General features: G+C 45.6%; 1 protein-coding gene across 1 annotated transcript in view; it reads right to left on the bottom strand.

Moving 5' to 3' along the window:
- DNM1 (dynamin 1) overlaps positions 1-14,439 on the bottom strand; it is a gene marked incomplete at its 5' end in the record, with an annotated part of 42,173 nt that overhangs the window by 5,983 nt on the left and 21,751 nt on the right. Inside the window, 6 exons of the mRNA XM_010017834.1 lie at positions 2,903-3,121; positions 3,524-3,765; positions 3,935-4,105; positions 5,347-5,358; positions 6,573-6,684; positions 7,294-7,403. Of these exons, the coding sequence (XP_010016136.1) occupies positions 2,903-3,121; positions 3,524-3,765; positions 3,935-4,105; positions 5,347-5,358; positions 6,573-6,684; positions 7,294-7,403 (866 nt within the window). The remainder of the gene's footprint in view (positions 1-2,902; positions 3,122-3,523; positions 3,766-3,934; positions 4,106-5,346; positions 5,359-6,572; positions 6,685-7,293; positions 7,404-14,439) is intronic.

Here is a 14,439-nt window from a genome sequence, read left to right as displayed (position 1 = left end):
TGCTGAACCAGTGGTATATCTAGGTCTCAGCACCCGTCAGCTGGGCACAGGCAGCTTAACTTGTCTCTCAAAAGATTCTTATCTTCTGATAATATTAAATGCTAGAGTTGAAACAAACAGCTCAGGAAAGGAGATAACGTGCAGTCCTGAGCACTACCCAAAAAGGAAAGAAGCTGGTGAAGGCTTCTATTTTTCAAGTTACCCATCATGAGATCAGCTGCTCTGACCTCCTGCATAATACAAGTCGAAGTTGTGTGATGTTATCATCAAGCGATGCTGATCACTTGCATCTCTTTCCTTAGATGTACCAAAGAATGGAGAACCCATTAATGCCTTCAACAGATCTTTTCAATGGTTAAATCATTCTCACTTAAACATTCTTCTTTCTCCTTTGAGCTTGCCAGAGCTCTTTCACCTACTGTTTCTATTGAACTATTTTAACCTGAAGAGCCTAAATGGAGGAGTATCTTCAGAGTTTTCTTTCCCAGAGCAAGTCCTCCTGCATAACTTAAATTGGCATGTAGTCCAGATACAGCCTTTAATTGCACAGATGGGACCTTATACGGCTTCTGACTTTCAGCTCTGTATGTATTTGGCAATATGGACTTCCACAGTAGACTGAATAAATGCTAAGTACACAGGCATGATGTCAATGTTTTATATGTCCTTAATTATATGCAGAAAACCTTCCTGTGCAAGAAGATGGACCATGTGGTGTTTATATGTGAAAGCATGTGTCTACAGTTATGTTTGAGAAAGAAGTAGAGTGATACTTGTCTAAGTTCATCATTCATAAAATCAGATGCTCAAACAAACTGGAGACACAAGACCTGCCAAATGTCTCCATGGGTGTGTGCATACACAACAAAGCACATCCAGCCACCACCACACGCTTCCAGTTCACTACACAACACCAACTCCTACAGCAAAGCCCACTCATACCACCTACAAGAGCTTTGTTCCTCTCACACAACAGTGTAGCCTGGTTAGCAAGGGAAAAGATGAGTATTAAAAAAAGCAACAATGGAGATGGCATTCGTTCACCCATGGCAGAAGGACCCGAGTCCAAGTGCTAGCAGGGAACATTCTTATTCTATATACAGGAGAGGAAGAGAAAGAGTCCCTTGTCATTGGAAATTCTCCATTCACCAGTGAACTCAAATGACAAGCTGGTGTCAGGATCCGGAGGAGTCTATGAACAACTGGAAGAATCAGAGAGGGGGATCAGGGAATGAGCATCACTTCACAGCTTCTGGAATTACATTCTCAACTCCAGATCAGGGCAGTCAGTAACATGCAATCCAACCTACCATCTCTCCTTCTAAAGCAAGGGATTGCTCAGTTAAGCATGACATACTTTCTTCCTCTGCTTCAGTGCTGTTCCCTACCTTCCCTTAAACCCTCATGCAAAAGGCAGAAAAGACATTAAGATAGGATATGACAGATTTCTTCAAAAGAGAGACCAATTCATTTCAGCCCATTTGGGGAATCCTATCGTGATGATCAGGTATATAGAATATTTTTCATGAGTGAAGAAATGAAACTGAGTGAAAGGAGAAAGATGAAGACAGAAAGAAGCATAAATACACTAAAAATAAAACCACAAAATAACACTAGATGGAGAAGCAGGGCCACAAGAAGCAAGAGCCAAAATACACAATAGAAGCATGCTGACATCCATAGGTGCCACCAGCAGGACTGGAGTCCCTGGGGCAACACTGAGGCATTTGTGGACAAGTGACTGTGGGAGCTGCATCAAGGTGCATAGGGAGGACTGGGGGCAGAGGCACCAAGAAAGTAAAACCATTTGCACACACCAAAGTCAGAAACTGGCCTATAATCAATATGGACTCAGCCACCTCTGAGCTGGATATAGCTTAGCGGAGAATATGTCCCCTCCAAACAGGCAGCACCAAGTATGAGCTGGGGCACTGTCCCAAGAGGAGGACTGAACTGCCTCTGCCATATACCATCACCACCCCTTGACAGGCTAGGTGTTTCCACCAAGAATGGCAAAGCTTCAGACATTTGCCACCAGCACCCACTGGAGAGGAGGTATTTTCCACGAGGGAAGTGTTCCCTCTGGCATGCCACTGAGGTGTTTCTGATTATATTCATTCTTTACTCTGCGATTACCTTCTCTTCCTCATAGGGAGGCCAAGTACCCAAGATAAAAGCATTCCCTGTTCCAGACTGATTCCTAAGTCCTGTTCAGGAACATGTGCTTAGGAAATGTACACAACATTATTACTATATTGAAGTGTGTTTGAAGTGACTGAACAGGAAAGGAATTGAGTTTCCTAGTGGGAAAGAAAAGCTGTGTAATTTGAATGCTCTAGACTGGAAATTGTTCAAGTTGATTACAGAAGCAATAAAAAGAGGCTAAAAAAATTCTGTTTCCCTGACAGCGATACTGCAATATTCTCCTAGCCAAAAAGCAACTGAACACCTTAGATAAAGGTCTCCAACTCACCTTGAAGAACTCTGGGCCAGGAGAAAAGGGGCAACTTCAGACTTTGGGAGCCCTATGCAGAAGGGAACTGTCACTCCAATCCTGTCATTTTTCTGGTGAACATCTACTTGTGAGCAGAAGCATTGCTATGATTGCTTTAATAAAGCCCTCAGGTACAAGGTCCTCTTCCCCCATTATTTGCACAGAGGTTTGTGCAGAGAAGAGGCTGCCCTGTTCCCGAGAGCTGCTTTGGCAATGCCTCATCTGTATAATGAGACCTCAGAGGACAACGATGCTCCTGCCTATGGACCCACTTCAAATATCCAAAGACTGTACCCACACCATGCACTCCATTCTCCTTCTATGGCCCAGGCAGGCTAAGTGCTGTCAAAGCTGCTACCCAAAAACTGGACATGTCCCACCTGCATGGAGCAGCATTTCAGGACTTACCTGGGAACACCAGGAGGAGCACGATTAGGCCGAGAAGGAACCTGAGGTGGGGGCCCAAAGGGATCAGGAGAGGCACCTGGCCTGGAGGGCACAGGGGGTGCACCACCCAGCGTGGACCCACCAGCAGGAGGTGGTCCAGGAGCTGGGCCTCGAGACCCAGGTCTGGCGGGTGGCACCGCAGGAGCTCTCCTCTGTGGCGTGGGGCTGGATGTAGGGGACCTGGCAAACAAACAGAAGAAATTCAACTGCAACAACAGGCCTGGGATCCCTCTACCACCACCAGGTCCCCATATGCTGCCTTCAGTGTTACTTGTTTAGTTTCACGTCGCTTTACGCACTGCCCTTTGGCTTTTGAGGACCATGCCAGGCTTCAGGTTGCCTTCAAAGCTACTTCAGGCCCCATGTATCCTAAGGGTTCAGAACCCTCCACATCCTCCAAAGATGTAGCAGTCCTATGTGGCTTCCAAAGCCTAGAAGCCTCCCAACACAAATAGCCAGAACTCTTCATCCACAGGGAGAAGAGGACAAGAGGAGGACTCCCTGTCTCAGTAGGAGGCCCCAGCTAGCCACTGAAGAGGCATCAGGCAGGTCTGTGGGGCTCTCCCCCTGAGCCTCTGGTACCTGCGTCCAGATGGTACGCTCTGCACCTGCAGCCAAGAGTCGTCCACCGGTGGGGGCATTGGGGTGCTGATGGTGCTGGTGTTGATGTCCCCGATGATGTTGAGGGCCTCTTTCAGGGCGTGGAACATGCGCAGCATCTCATCACGTCGCTGAGCCTGCTCTGCTGACTCCTCCATCAGTGTATTTTGGTCACCACAGGAGTACAGGTTTGCCAGCAACTCCGAATGGATAAAGTCCTTGGTCTGTAAATGAGCACAAAGAGGGAATCAGTTTTGACCCTCTCCCCCAAAACAATCCATTCTCTCCCACCATTTCCTCCTTCCAAACGGTCTTCCATTTTATTTCATTCTTTCTCTATTTTCCCCCTCCTCTGTGTCTCCCCACCTCCACTGACTACAGTGTGATAAGTACATTGTTTATCATGAGGTGCATGATTGTCTTCGGCATGAGGTCTCTGATGGTTTTGTTGACAATTGCCATGTAGGAATCCACCAGGTTCCTGATCGTTTCCACTTGTCTCTCCAGCTGAGGATCCATGGAGTGCATGAAACTGTCTGATCCATTCTCCTCTGCTTCACTGGCCTGCAGAGAAAAGGAGAAACAAATTGGTGCTTCAATTGTAACACAAAATTGGTTCTTCAGGAGAGGTAAGAGAAGAAAAGGGAACACAAAGGAAGCGCATGCAATAAATAAAACTTAAGCTTACATTCTGAGCTGTGATTGTCAATGCACAGCTCAGCTTGTACAGACTTCACTTTGCAACTGAGGAGCTTTAACAATAAAGCTGGTCTCTTGGTAGAAAGTTACTAGACAAAGGTGAAAGGCAACAGGGACTCCTGCCCACTGTTCACAGGTTATGGCTCTAGTGAATACTCAAAGCTGTATTTTTGCTTTTAGTGCTTAGAGCTTTCTGAAAGGTTCTTCATCTGAGCTGGGTTTTCCATACTCAGATTCAGTTTAGTCCTTAGAATTACTCACCATAAATTAAGCCTTATGGGCTGACACACTGCACCTTTATCTTCATTATACAAATGAGAAAACAGATACAGAGGTGAAGTAACTGCTCGCCTCAGTGAGACCACAGTAGGTGGAATAACCTAGAAACCCTTCCTGATCACTTTAATTGCAAATCCTCCATGGTAAGTCAATTGGCTTTTCTTTCACACCAAGCAGATGAATCTCTTCCTGTCTGCCTGCAATGCTTTGTTTAACTTTCTGTAAGGTAAAACCTGGACTGTGCTGTTTGACAGCAAGCAATCACCAAGGCTCTTCCATTTGGGATCGATTTCAAAGCAGCAAAGCATGAAAGACTGCTGTCTTTCTCAGTGCTTATTAAAGAAAAGGGCAACAAACCAACCTTTCTATAAAGAAAAATCTTTCTTGTATCAACCATCCCAGTCTGAAGGTTTTCTGCAGCAGTTGCTTATCTTTTGTTTTGGGGAACAAAATATAGGAGAAAGGGCAAATTCTTTTGTTCATTTGAGCTTTTCCTGGGAAGATCTTACATAATGCAAGGTCTTAGTGAGGAAAAAAAGAAAAGGAAGTGGGTGTCAAACAGGGCAACTTAAAAAAAAAAAGAGGGTCAAGAAAACCCCAAAAGTAAGTTTGCACCAAGATTCAGAAGTCATACAAAAAGAGAGAAATAACAAGAAAAAGGAAAACTCAAATCAAGAACAGAAACAAACAGCAGGAATCCAACAGAAGGTATGAAGAGGGAGAAGAAGCAAATGCCTCTCAGGAAACTGTGACAAAAGGAAAAAAAACCAAGAGAACTATCTGGTGAGAGCCCCAGGGGGCAACACAGCAGAGAGGGTCAGACTTACTTTGTCCTTGTCCTGTCAGGCCAGTTTGAGCATAGGTGGAAAAAATTAAAACAAAAAGGGACAAAAAATAAAAGACTTTTAATTGGTCTCAGAATTCGGAGAAGATCCCATCATAGCACTGAACAAGCAAAGACCAACCCCACTAAAATACATAAATACCTGGATTACCCTGGAAGAGGAGTAAGTTAATTGCAAAATGAAAATCAAGATGGGATGCACTTCAAGAAAATGACATTAGCAGCAACAGAGAGCAATTTACTTACCTACAATGGTTACTTCTTTGTTACATAGGGTTTGAGACAGTCATCCTAGCAAGCAGTTCTTATGTCAAACCACTCCATTTGCACACCAATAGGTGGCACATGTCCTTTACCAGTATGTATTTAAGAGGCCCAGTCTGGTTCAAAGCCAATTTGAAGTCATGTCACTGTTAAGGTCCAGTCCCTAATCCTCTTTTTTAAACACCACATCAGTTTGTCAGGAAATGCTTTAAGGCAAAACTCACAATCTTCAAGTGTAACAGGAAAGGTGAATGCAAGTCTATTAGAAGCAACAAATGCAAACAGATAAGCAATTATCACTTTTCTAATGGGACAACTATTAATAGCAGCTTCCTCTCAGAGGACAGGAAGGCTTTGAATAGGAACATATACCACAATTCTCTAGAATGTACTTTTAAAGCAGAGCATAATGCTGACCAGCAAGTGTTATGGGACAAGGCTAACGGAAGAGATAAGGGGTCTTGCTAAAACAGCACATCAAGGTATCTACTAAGCAAAAGAAAACTTCAGAAAACATCTCTCCCTGACTGGGTGAGGGAAGGAACAGGAGAACAACTACCACTAAGCCAGAAGTTCCTAAAAGGACTGTACAGTGTTTCTGAAAAGGAATGGTAACTTAGCTCAGCAGACACATACTGCTTAGTAGTCAGGTAGTTTAGTGTCCTTCTTAGATTGGGAATTTAATGCCCACAAAGCAAGAGAGCTACAAGGGTTTATCAAGGCAGTCTTTGCCTACTTGATCCCCCCTTTGAAGCTGTTACTTTATCCCAAGTTTCTTTAAAGGAAGCACCAGAACATACTAAAAACTTATATCCCAAAAGATTCCCAGTTCAGAAAAAGAGACAAAACCTTCACAAGCTTATTTGTAACACAAGAGGATGCAGCTACCCTTCATGAGATACATGCCGCGTTCCTTCTGATCCCATTGTTACGGCTGTAACTTACCCCAACACGCTCTGGGTAGACTCCTGCACGAAGGAAGGAAGCCTTCCAGCTATCCACCTCCTCCTGGGTCTCACAGGCCAGCTCCAGCTGCCGATAGTCCTTGTAAACATTCCTGAAAAGGGAGACAAACATTTAATGCTTCTCTACTGCAAATCAGAGATTTGCCCACATTTAACAAAAATGCCACTAACCAGGGACTCTTCACAGCCTTCTAGGAACTTCCTGGACTAAGGCAGAGATACTTAGCACCTTGCTAGTATCCTCATCATGACCTTGCAAAAGGGAAGGGACTGCCCCTAGATGAGCTGTGTGCTTCAACAAGGTATGAATGAGATTCTCTTTTCAATTCTGCTCACTGCTGCACTTCTCCAGCCAACCTGGGTGCCCCATCTCCTATGGCTTTCCCTAGTCACTCACTAAGAACATTGATTATAAATATATATCCCAGCCAGATCCAGGTAACCACACCAAACAGCTGAAGGTTAAGGTCACCCTGCAGGCCATGCACTGCTGAAGAAAAACAGTACACATATGTAAGACTAGAAGAAATGAAATCAGACTCTTAAAAGAAGTCTCCCTATCTCCTCCAAAAAGGGCTATCCTTAAGAGATACAGCCCTGGAGAGCTATCCCAACACACTCATCTCTATTCCCTCCTGTCTAATATTACATAAATCCTGTCCCTAGCTTCAACAGCTTGGTGTGTTGAGATGTGAGCATACCTCTGTTCAGTGTTGAAGAGAGCAAAGATGTGCTTGCTGGACATGAACCCCTTCTCAACATCTCGCAGTTTCAAGTTATCCACTGGTAACATATACTTCTTCTCTTTCTCCTGAAAAGGGAATCAGTAACAAGTCACTCACTACTCCAGCAAAGCCTTTACTCTGCCAGCACGGAGGAGTCTGTCACCAATACAGCCCCACATCACCAGGGCGCTCAACTCACCAGGTCCCTTGAATCTGTGAGAAAAAGGGACCTCTATATACAAGAGTTTGTCCTTCCTGACTGCTTTTGTGATGTGACCCAACAACCCAGGCCCATTAACTCCTCCAGGAGCAGGCAGCAGCATGGCATGACCCAATTGCTCAAGTTGTAGATCACCATCAAGGTCCTCACTCTTCCCAGCAAGGGGTAAATCAGCACCAAGACCCTCACCAGCCACTTGACACCTTCGTCCTCAGGACAGCATTAATGGTGGGGGTGGGGTGGGGAACTGCTGCTGGTCAGAGAAGGGACAAGCAGCCCTCACAGCCCCACTGCTGACACCTCAGTGTTTTACTTATAATCATTACAAGCCTATACCCAGGTCCAAGAAAAGCCAGGCATGTGATGGAGAAGCTGGTTTGACACAGATACAGACTGCATGATCTTAAAGTCACCTCTTCAGGAGAGTTGACTTTCTCCTTTCACCCTACCACTGTCCTACACTATTGACTACTACAAACCCTCTTAAAGTATTAATTAAACAATAACAAATATACATCCAAAGATCAAAGAGCAAGTCTGGCTATGAGAATACAGGTTACTGTAAGGTTACCTCAAGGCCTCCCGTGTTGGAAAAGGAAAATAAATCAATAACTATGCTCACTAATGAAAATCTCATGCTCCAAATGATTAGCAGCTGCAGCAATACAGGCAGTTTGCTGCTTGGTGAATGTTAAAAACCAGAGCCTGACATTTTAGTGACCAGATTCAAGAGAGCTTTAAGGGACCCTTTTCCAGAATAACTGTACCTACAACCTTCCAGTCTGGTTCTTAAGGGACCTCTCCAGCTAAACATAGAACAAGGTGTCCAAAAACCAACCTCAACATTTCTGACCCTAAATATCACATTTAACAAACAAACTTGAACTTACTTTTTACATTAAACATCCAAAAACTAAGGCAGAAATCATCCTCCCTGCGCAAATCCGACTGACAGCAAATTAACGCAAGCGAGTTTGATCTAAGGCCCCCATTTGGAACATCCTGTTCCAGCTGAGTATTATACCCCAACATAACAAGAGAGGGAGCCATCACACTGGTCTCCAAGAGGCAGAATGCAGCTATCCAAAACTGAAATAGAACCAGAGCATACTTCTGTGTGCAAGCATGCATGTGTGACTGTCCCCTTGTGAGCATCTTGTGTGTTTGTACACCTTTCTTGGCTGGTAGCAGTAAAACGTGATTACTCTCAGGGGAAACAAGAACAGAAAACAAAGATGGTCAGAGAGCAGAGATTAGCTAGGAAAGAGGGACAGGGCAGAGCAGCAGATAAGGATGACAAAGCTGCTGAGCTCAAACATCCAGGAGGGCAATTCCAGCCTAACATCCTTTTCAGTTTCAGTTAAATGGTCTTGAGTTTGCAAAGGATAGCAGCCACTCCACACAGTACAGACATAGCCCAAGATCAAATTAGACTAGTTCATTCCAAAATTTAAGCAACAAGAATATCCCAGAAGCCAGCACCTAGAAAACAGAAGAGCTCACTTGGGTACCTGCCAAACTCTCCATTCTCTCTCTAAGATGCCATGCTACGAAAGCAGGAGAGCTCTTCCAAGCAGATTTCCCTGGATATTTTAATATCGTTGATCAGTCTAGATTAGAGGTGGGCAAGTGTTTTTGTGATGGGACATCCGTCAGCCAGGTACTGGGCTCAGAGCCAGATCACTTCAGGCTCTGTAAGCCACAAACAGCTTCCAGCTTTCTGTTACTTTGGATTATTATGATGCTGGTTTAGATTGAACTAGTGACCTAGAAGTGAAGTACACCAACTACCGAGTCCCTGGGCAAGTCGTACCATCCCTGCCACAGCCTCACTTGACTAGAACTCCCTGCCATCCACCCCACAGTGTCGCTGGGCTAGTAGAAGAAATAACTGATGTTAAAGCTATCTGAAAAAAAAAAAAAAACAAAAACCATCCTACGTTAGAACCACATCATTCCATAGAAATCTAGCAATGGAGTCATTCTTCAGGGGAAAATAAAGAAGGCAAAAGGTAAGGGAATCCCGTGTCCCAGATAAGGAAATACATGCTCTTTGCCAGAGTTTAAACTTCCACCCTTTCCAAGCACTTGCATAAATGCTGCCATGTGATCAAGACAACAGCATCTCTGCATGCTGATCTTTCCATCCACCAGAGGGAAGATGCATGTATCTGTCTGCCAGCATAAAATATCACAGTCAAAAGGAGGACACAAGTCAAGAACCCCCCAGCTCACACATTCTGCAGGGCAATGCACAATGCCACGAGCCCCTGGGGCTCTCCATCTCCCCACACCTCCCCCTAACCAGTCCCCCACTTCAGTCTTTCCAGCTTCTCAGCTTTCAACCCAGCCTGTTTTATATCAACACTCTGACTTCATTTCCTGAATGTAGAGACAGGAAAGTGTGGAACGAGCTGCCAAGGGCTGAGCCTCTCAAAACTTTGGCTGAGCCCTCTGCCCATATGTTAGCAATCTGGCAGTATGTGCTATGGCTGAATAGCATCCTGGCCAAGAGGGGAAAAGGGTTTCTCTCTCTCTCTAGCTTTCCAGACTTGGAGGAGGGGAGAGAAGGAAGAGCCAGCACATATCGAAATGGGAAAGTGGTTTGTGAAACACTATATGAAAAGCCCTCAGCCTGATCCCAAGAGGCTTACATTCCTCATAAGCTATCTCCCTCATCTGTAAGAGGAAAAATCAGGCAAAACTCTCTCTCGGCAGCAGAGTATGTGTTATGCAAAATGTGCATGCTAGCTGTGAGTTAATCTATAGAGCCATGAGGCCAGGGAGAGATAGTGAAGTGGCAGAAGCATTTAGATTGGCCATAATAAACAGAACATGGATGCTCAGTGCTAGGAAATGTTGTAGGCACAGGGCTAGTTACCCATAATCAGGGCTGCTGTTCCCAATGGCAGTCACACTGCTTGCATGGAGAACTGCAGAAAGAGATGACTGTAAGCTACTTGCACAGGCAGAGTAAGTGCCAGAGGATTACTCTCCCACCCCCAGCACAGTGCAGATACAGCCAGATGGCTCTGTACTTTGCATCTACCAAAGAAAGAAAACACACATGGCCAAGGAGGAGACCAGGATCCATCAGACATTCCAATTGTGGGGCATGAAACACAATAGCTTGGAGGAAAAAAAAGGATGCTGCAGTTGCAGCTTGATGTTGCAACATACTGATTGCGGCCACACATCTGATGGTGGCTAAATCCTAGAGACTGGTTTGGGTCAGAGACAGCAATGGTTTCCACTATGATCTGAGTTATATGTTGCAATCTTGTAGGTAATAACCTACAAGAAGTTCACGAAATCCAGCAGGCAGCAAGCCAGCCTGATTTAAAGCATCTCCTCCATTCAACTGGGCTGCCTCAACAGCACGTTACATTTTCCTCCTCTTGGATATATGTGAAGCGAAGCTGACAGATGTATGTGTGGGCTCCCCTAAGGTTGGGAATTGGCACTGGCAATACAAGAATGTAATTGGCAGCATTATTAGGTCTCAGTTTGCTTTTGGAGCACAAATAAACTAATTAAAGGTTTCCCTGTAGCTGTTATGACAAACACATTTTGCACAGAGACAAGGGTCTGTGGGTATGGGAGAAAGAGCATTGCCATTGTTTCAACTGGTGGCCATGTGAAATGGGGAGAAATTCATCCTGCTTGAAGCTCTTAATCTCCTTTCCTTCTTGTAGGACAAAGCACTTCTTGTAAACAAACCTGCCCCAGAGATGAGGGGAGTTTCAGCCGGATTGTTTGTGTTAAACACGTGCACAGCACTTTGGGAACTCCTGCAAATCAAACTCTGCTCAAATGAAAAAACATTAATATCATAATTGATAATAACACACTGCATGAATGCATGTACATTGCAAGAGAATTAGGAAGAAGTCTCTGTAAAACTGGAGTATTTGAAAGCAGTATTGAAAGTATTCGAGCATTTTAAGTTGAACCACTCCCCATTACTGACTGCTTTCTGCTTGTCTTTGCAAAGAAAATGCACATTAGATGCTCTGTATTTCTAAGCTCCGATTCTTCCAGCAAGCCCTCATCATCCCACAACACACATGCACCTTGAGGCCATCTTTCTAAACCACAGCCCACCTGCATCACTTTTACCCTCAGAGCACAGTTTAGGAGACACTGATCACTGCTCCAAGCAGCTGCAATGGCTTGTTTACATCAGAAAGCTGCATTGGTTTAACTTAAACAATACACCCTAAGATTTTAAGCTGATTTACTTCAAAAGCCCTGTGGACATTAGGCCTGGCCTCATGTGATTAATCGCAGCCATCACCGTTGGCTTAGTAAGCAGAGCAATGGCAATCAACTCACCTGCACAAAAGTAAAGACTATTTACATCAGCTGAAATAGCTGTGTGGTTCAATCTGCACATGAAGTGCAACCCTTGGAAGCCATCAAAGGGTATATGAGAAAGCACAGGCAGAAACTGAGTCTCTTCAGAGAGTCTACAGTGCCCAAAATTCCACTGCCAAGACCTCCTTAGTGTCACAGCAATGCTCACCAGCCTTTGCAAAGAACAAACAGGCATTTCTTCCTACACCAGTCCCTGTGCCAGGGATGAACCACCCTCAAGTATTTGACTTGCTTTGATGAGGTGAAGTACAACACACTTGCAAAGTGTTGCACACCCCGGGAAACAGAGATGGTTGGTTACTCTTCCCCAGTGCATGGTTAGAGCCAGAGTGGGAGCTTTGGGCATTCATATTCTTGGCCACAAACCCTAGCTGTCCACCAGCATGTCCACAGGAGAAGGGGATGCTGGAAGGGAGGCGTGCGGCATACATAAAGCCCTCTTTATCCCTGCAGCACTAAGGGAGCAAACTGCACGGGCTAAGGCTAACATCTGGAATCGTTACATGGGAGCCAAGCGCCACAGAAAGCGACAGCATTCCTCAAGTTTCCATGCGGGGTAGGGAACCTTCCTTTCCCCCCGCGCAACCCCATCCGTCAGCCTGCTCACTTCCTGCCAACCTCCGGCCTTCCCAGCAGCCAGCAAGCTCCTCCCTCGAGTCTAGTTAGCTTTCCACTGCCACGTCAATTGAGGCAGAAGGACAGAAGGGAAGCAAGAAGGGAGGGAGCAAAAACCAGAAGAAGGAGGGAGGGAAGCTCAGCAATGCCAGATATAGTGGGGGGAGAAGAAAGAGGGGATGCGGATTTGCTCCTGCAAGTAGCTGGAGGTGAGCTGCAAAGGCAACGGGCCAAGGTGGGTCAAAGGACCCTTTTGGGAAGCAAACGTTGGTCCTGTTTGGGCTTTGCTCCAGACATCAGGACAGAACGGGGCAGAAGGAGGTGAGGGTGCATGGGGCCTGGGAATCCTCCCACACAGCTCCATGGGGAAGAAGAGGAGTTGAATGAAGCAACAAGTTCCGCACACCTGGGCGACAGCCAAAACTTCACAGCATTTCCTCCTCAAACAACAGGAATTGATTTTTCTTTTTCTTCTCTTTCTATAAAGGTGCAGCATATCCCAGGTGGAAATCAGGTACCAGCCTGACACCAGCACTGGAAGAAGAAGGAGCTTGGAAGCTTGCTCCAGAGTGGAAACCTGCAGAGAGCAACACTTCTTCCCAGCTGCCAGAAAAGGATGCTTTTCCAATCAGGACTTGGACTTTCTATCACCCCATCTCTGCTCCCAAAACCCCATCCCAAAAGCATGGAGGGGAAAAGGACTAATGGAGCTGCTGATAGCCGGAGAGCAGATTGCAGAGGCTCCACTCCGTCTGCCCAGTGTTCAGACTACCTGTTCAGGACTACGAGATTGTACAGTAGTCTGCACATTGGTTAGGCTGTGCTGGGATACACCTCACACTGCCAGTGCTGCACGGGGACGGCATCACCTGCACGGCAGAGGGACATGCTTGGAGAGGGTGGGCTGCGGGCACAGCTGCATGCAAAGTTCACTCATCCCTCAGCCTGGGAGGATATAACCCTTTGGAGCCATGCTTGATGATCACTTTTTACCTGCCTGTCCAACCAGCCTACTCACAACCCTCTTCTTCCTCCCTCCCTCTCTCTTATCTCCTCATTTCTTTCAGTTCCATGCACTTGTCCCAGGGTAGCTGTGTTCAGGGTGGCTTGTGCTTCACATGCTGAACTTTGCCATGGAATGCAGAGATAAACACACGGGAGTTACAACCACACTGTGCTTTGCTACCTCAGGAGGCAGGATCAAGCACAGAAAGGTGACCGGAGAAAGGGGATTTCACATCGTAAAGAAAGCTGGTCATTTATATAAAGAAAAGCCCACAAAGGATTGAAAGTTGAAGGTTTAGATGCTCTGGAAGTTGTGTTTGCTTTGATGTTTGTCTGGAAAAGAAAGAAGAGAAACAGTGAGTGAAAGCATACGTGAGGACTGATTGAGTAAGATACTATCCATGAGAAAACATGCACTTGTGAAAAAAAGATGAGTGAAGGAATGAAAGAGCTCCACGGAGGATGTAAAGAGGAGGAACATGTTCCAGAGAGCACCTAGGTAGTATGAAAGCAGGAGAGGAAGAACTTCAGAGCAGACCTGCTCCTGCAAACCCCTGGCTGCAGCCAGACCCATCAGCAAGTTTCTGATCATTTGTGGGCATCAGAGCAAAGACAAAAGGATTTCTGCCAGCTGGGCTGGGCCTCAAGGACACAGACTGTTGGGGCGGGGGGTGTATGTGTATGTGTGTGCAGTGGGGGGACAATCTCAGTATTGATCAAAGTATTTATTTTTAAACTAGAATTGGGTACAGCACATTGACGGGTACAGAATAAGCAGCTATCTAGTGACTGCCAAAAAGGTCACATCTTCCCCAGGACAGGAGAGAATACCCTTGTGCTCCGAGCAAAAGAGAATGCATGAAGACTGAGAAATCAGAGGAAGAGCTCAAGCACAGTTGTTGCAG

Source organism: Nestor notabilis, unplaced genomic scaffold, assembly GCF_000696875.1.
Source record: "Nestor notabilis isolate BGI_N333 unplaced genomic scaffold, ASM69687v1 scaffold20667, whole genome shotgun sequence".
In the NCBI taxonomy this organism is placed as follows: domain Eukaryota; kingdom Metazoa; phylum Chordata; class Aves; order Psittaciformes; family Psittacidae; genus Nestor; species Nestor notabilis.
The sequence above is the reverse complement of the archived record's forward strand: the minus strand, read 5'-3'. Positions and strand labels throughout refer to the sequence as shown.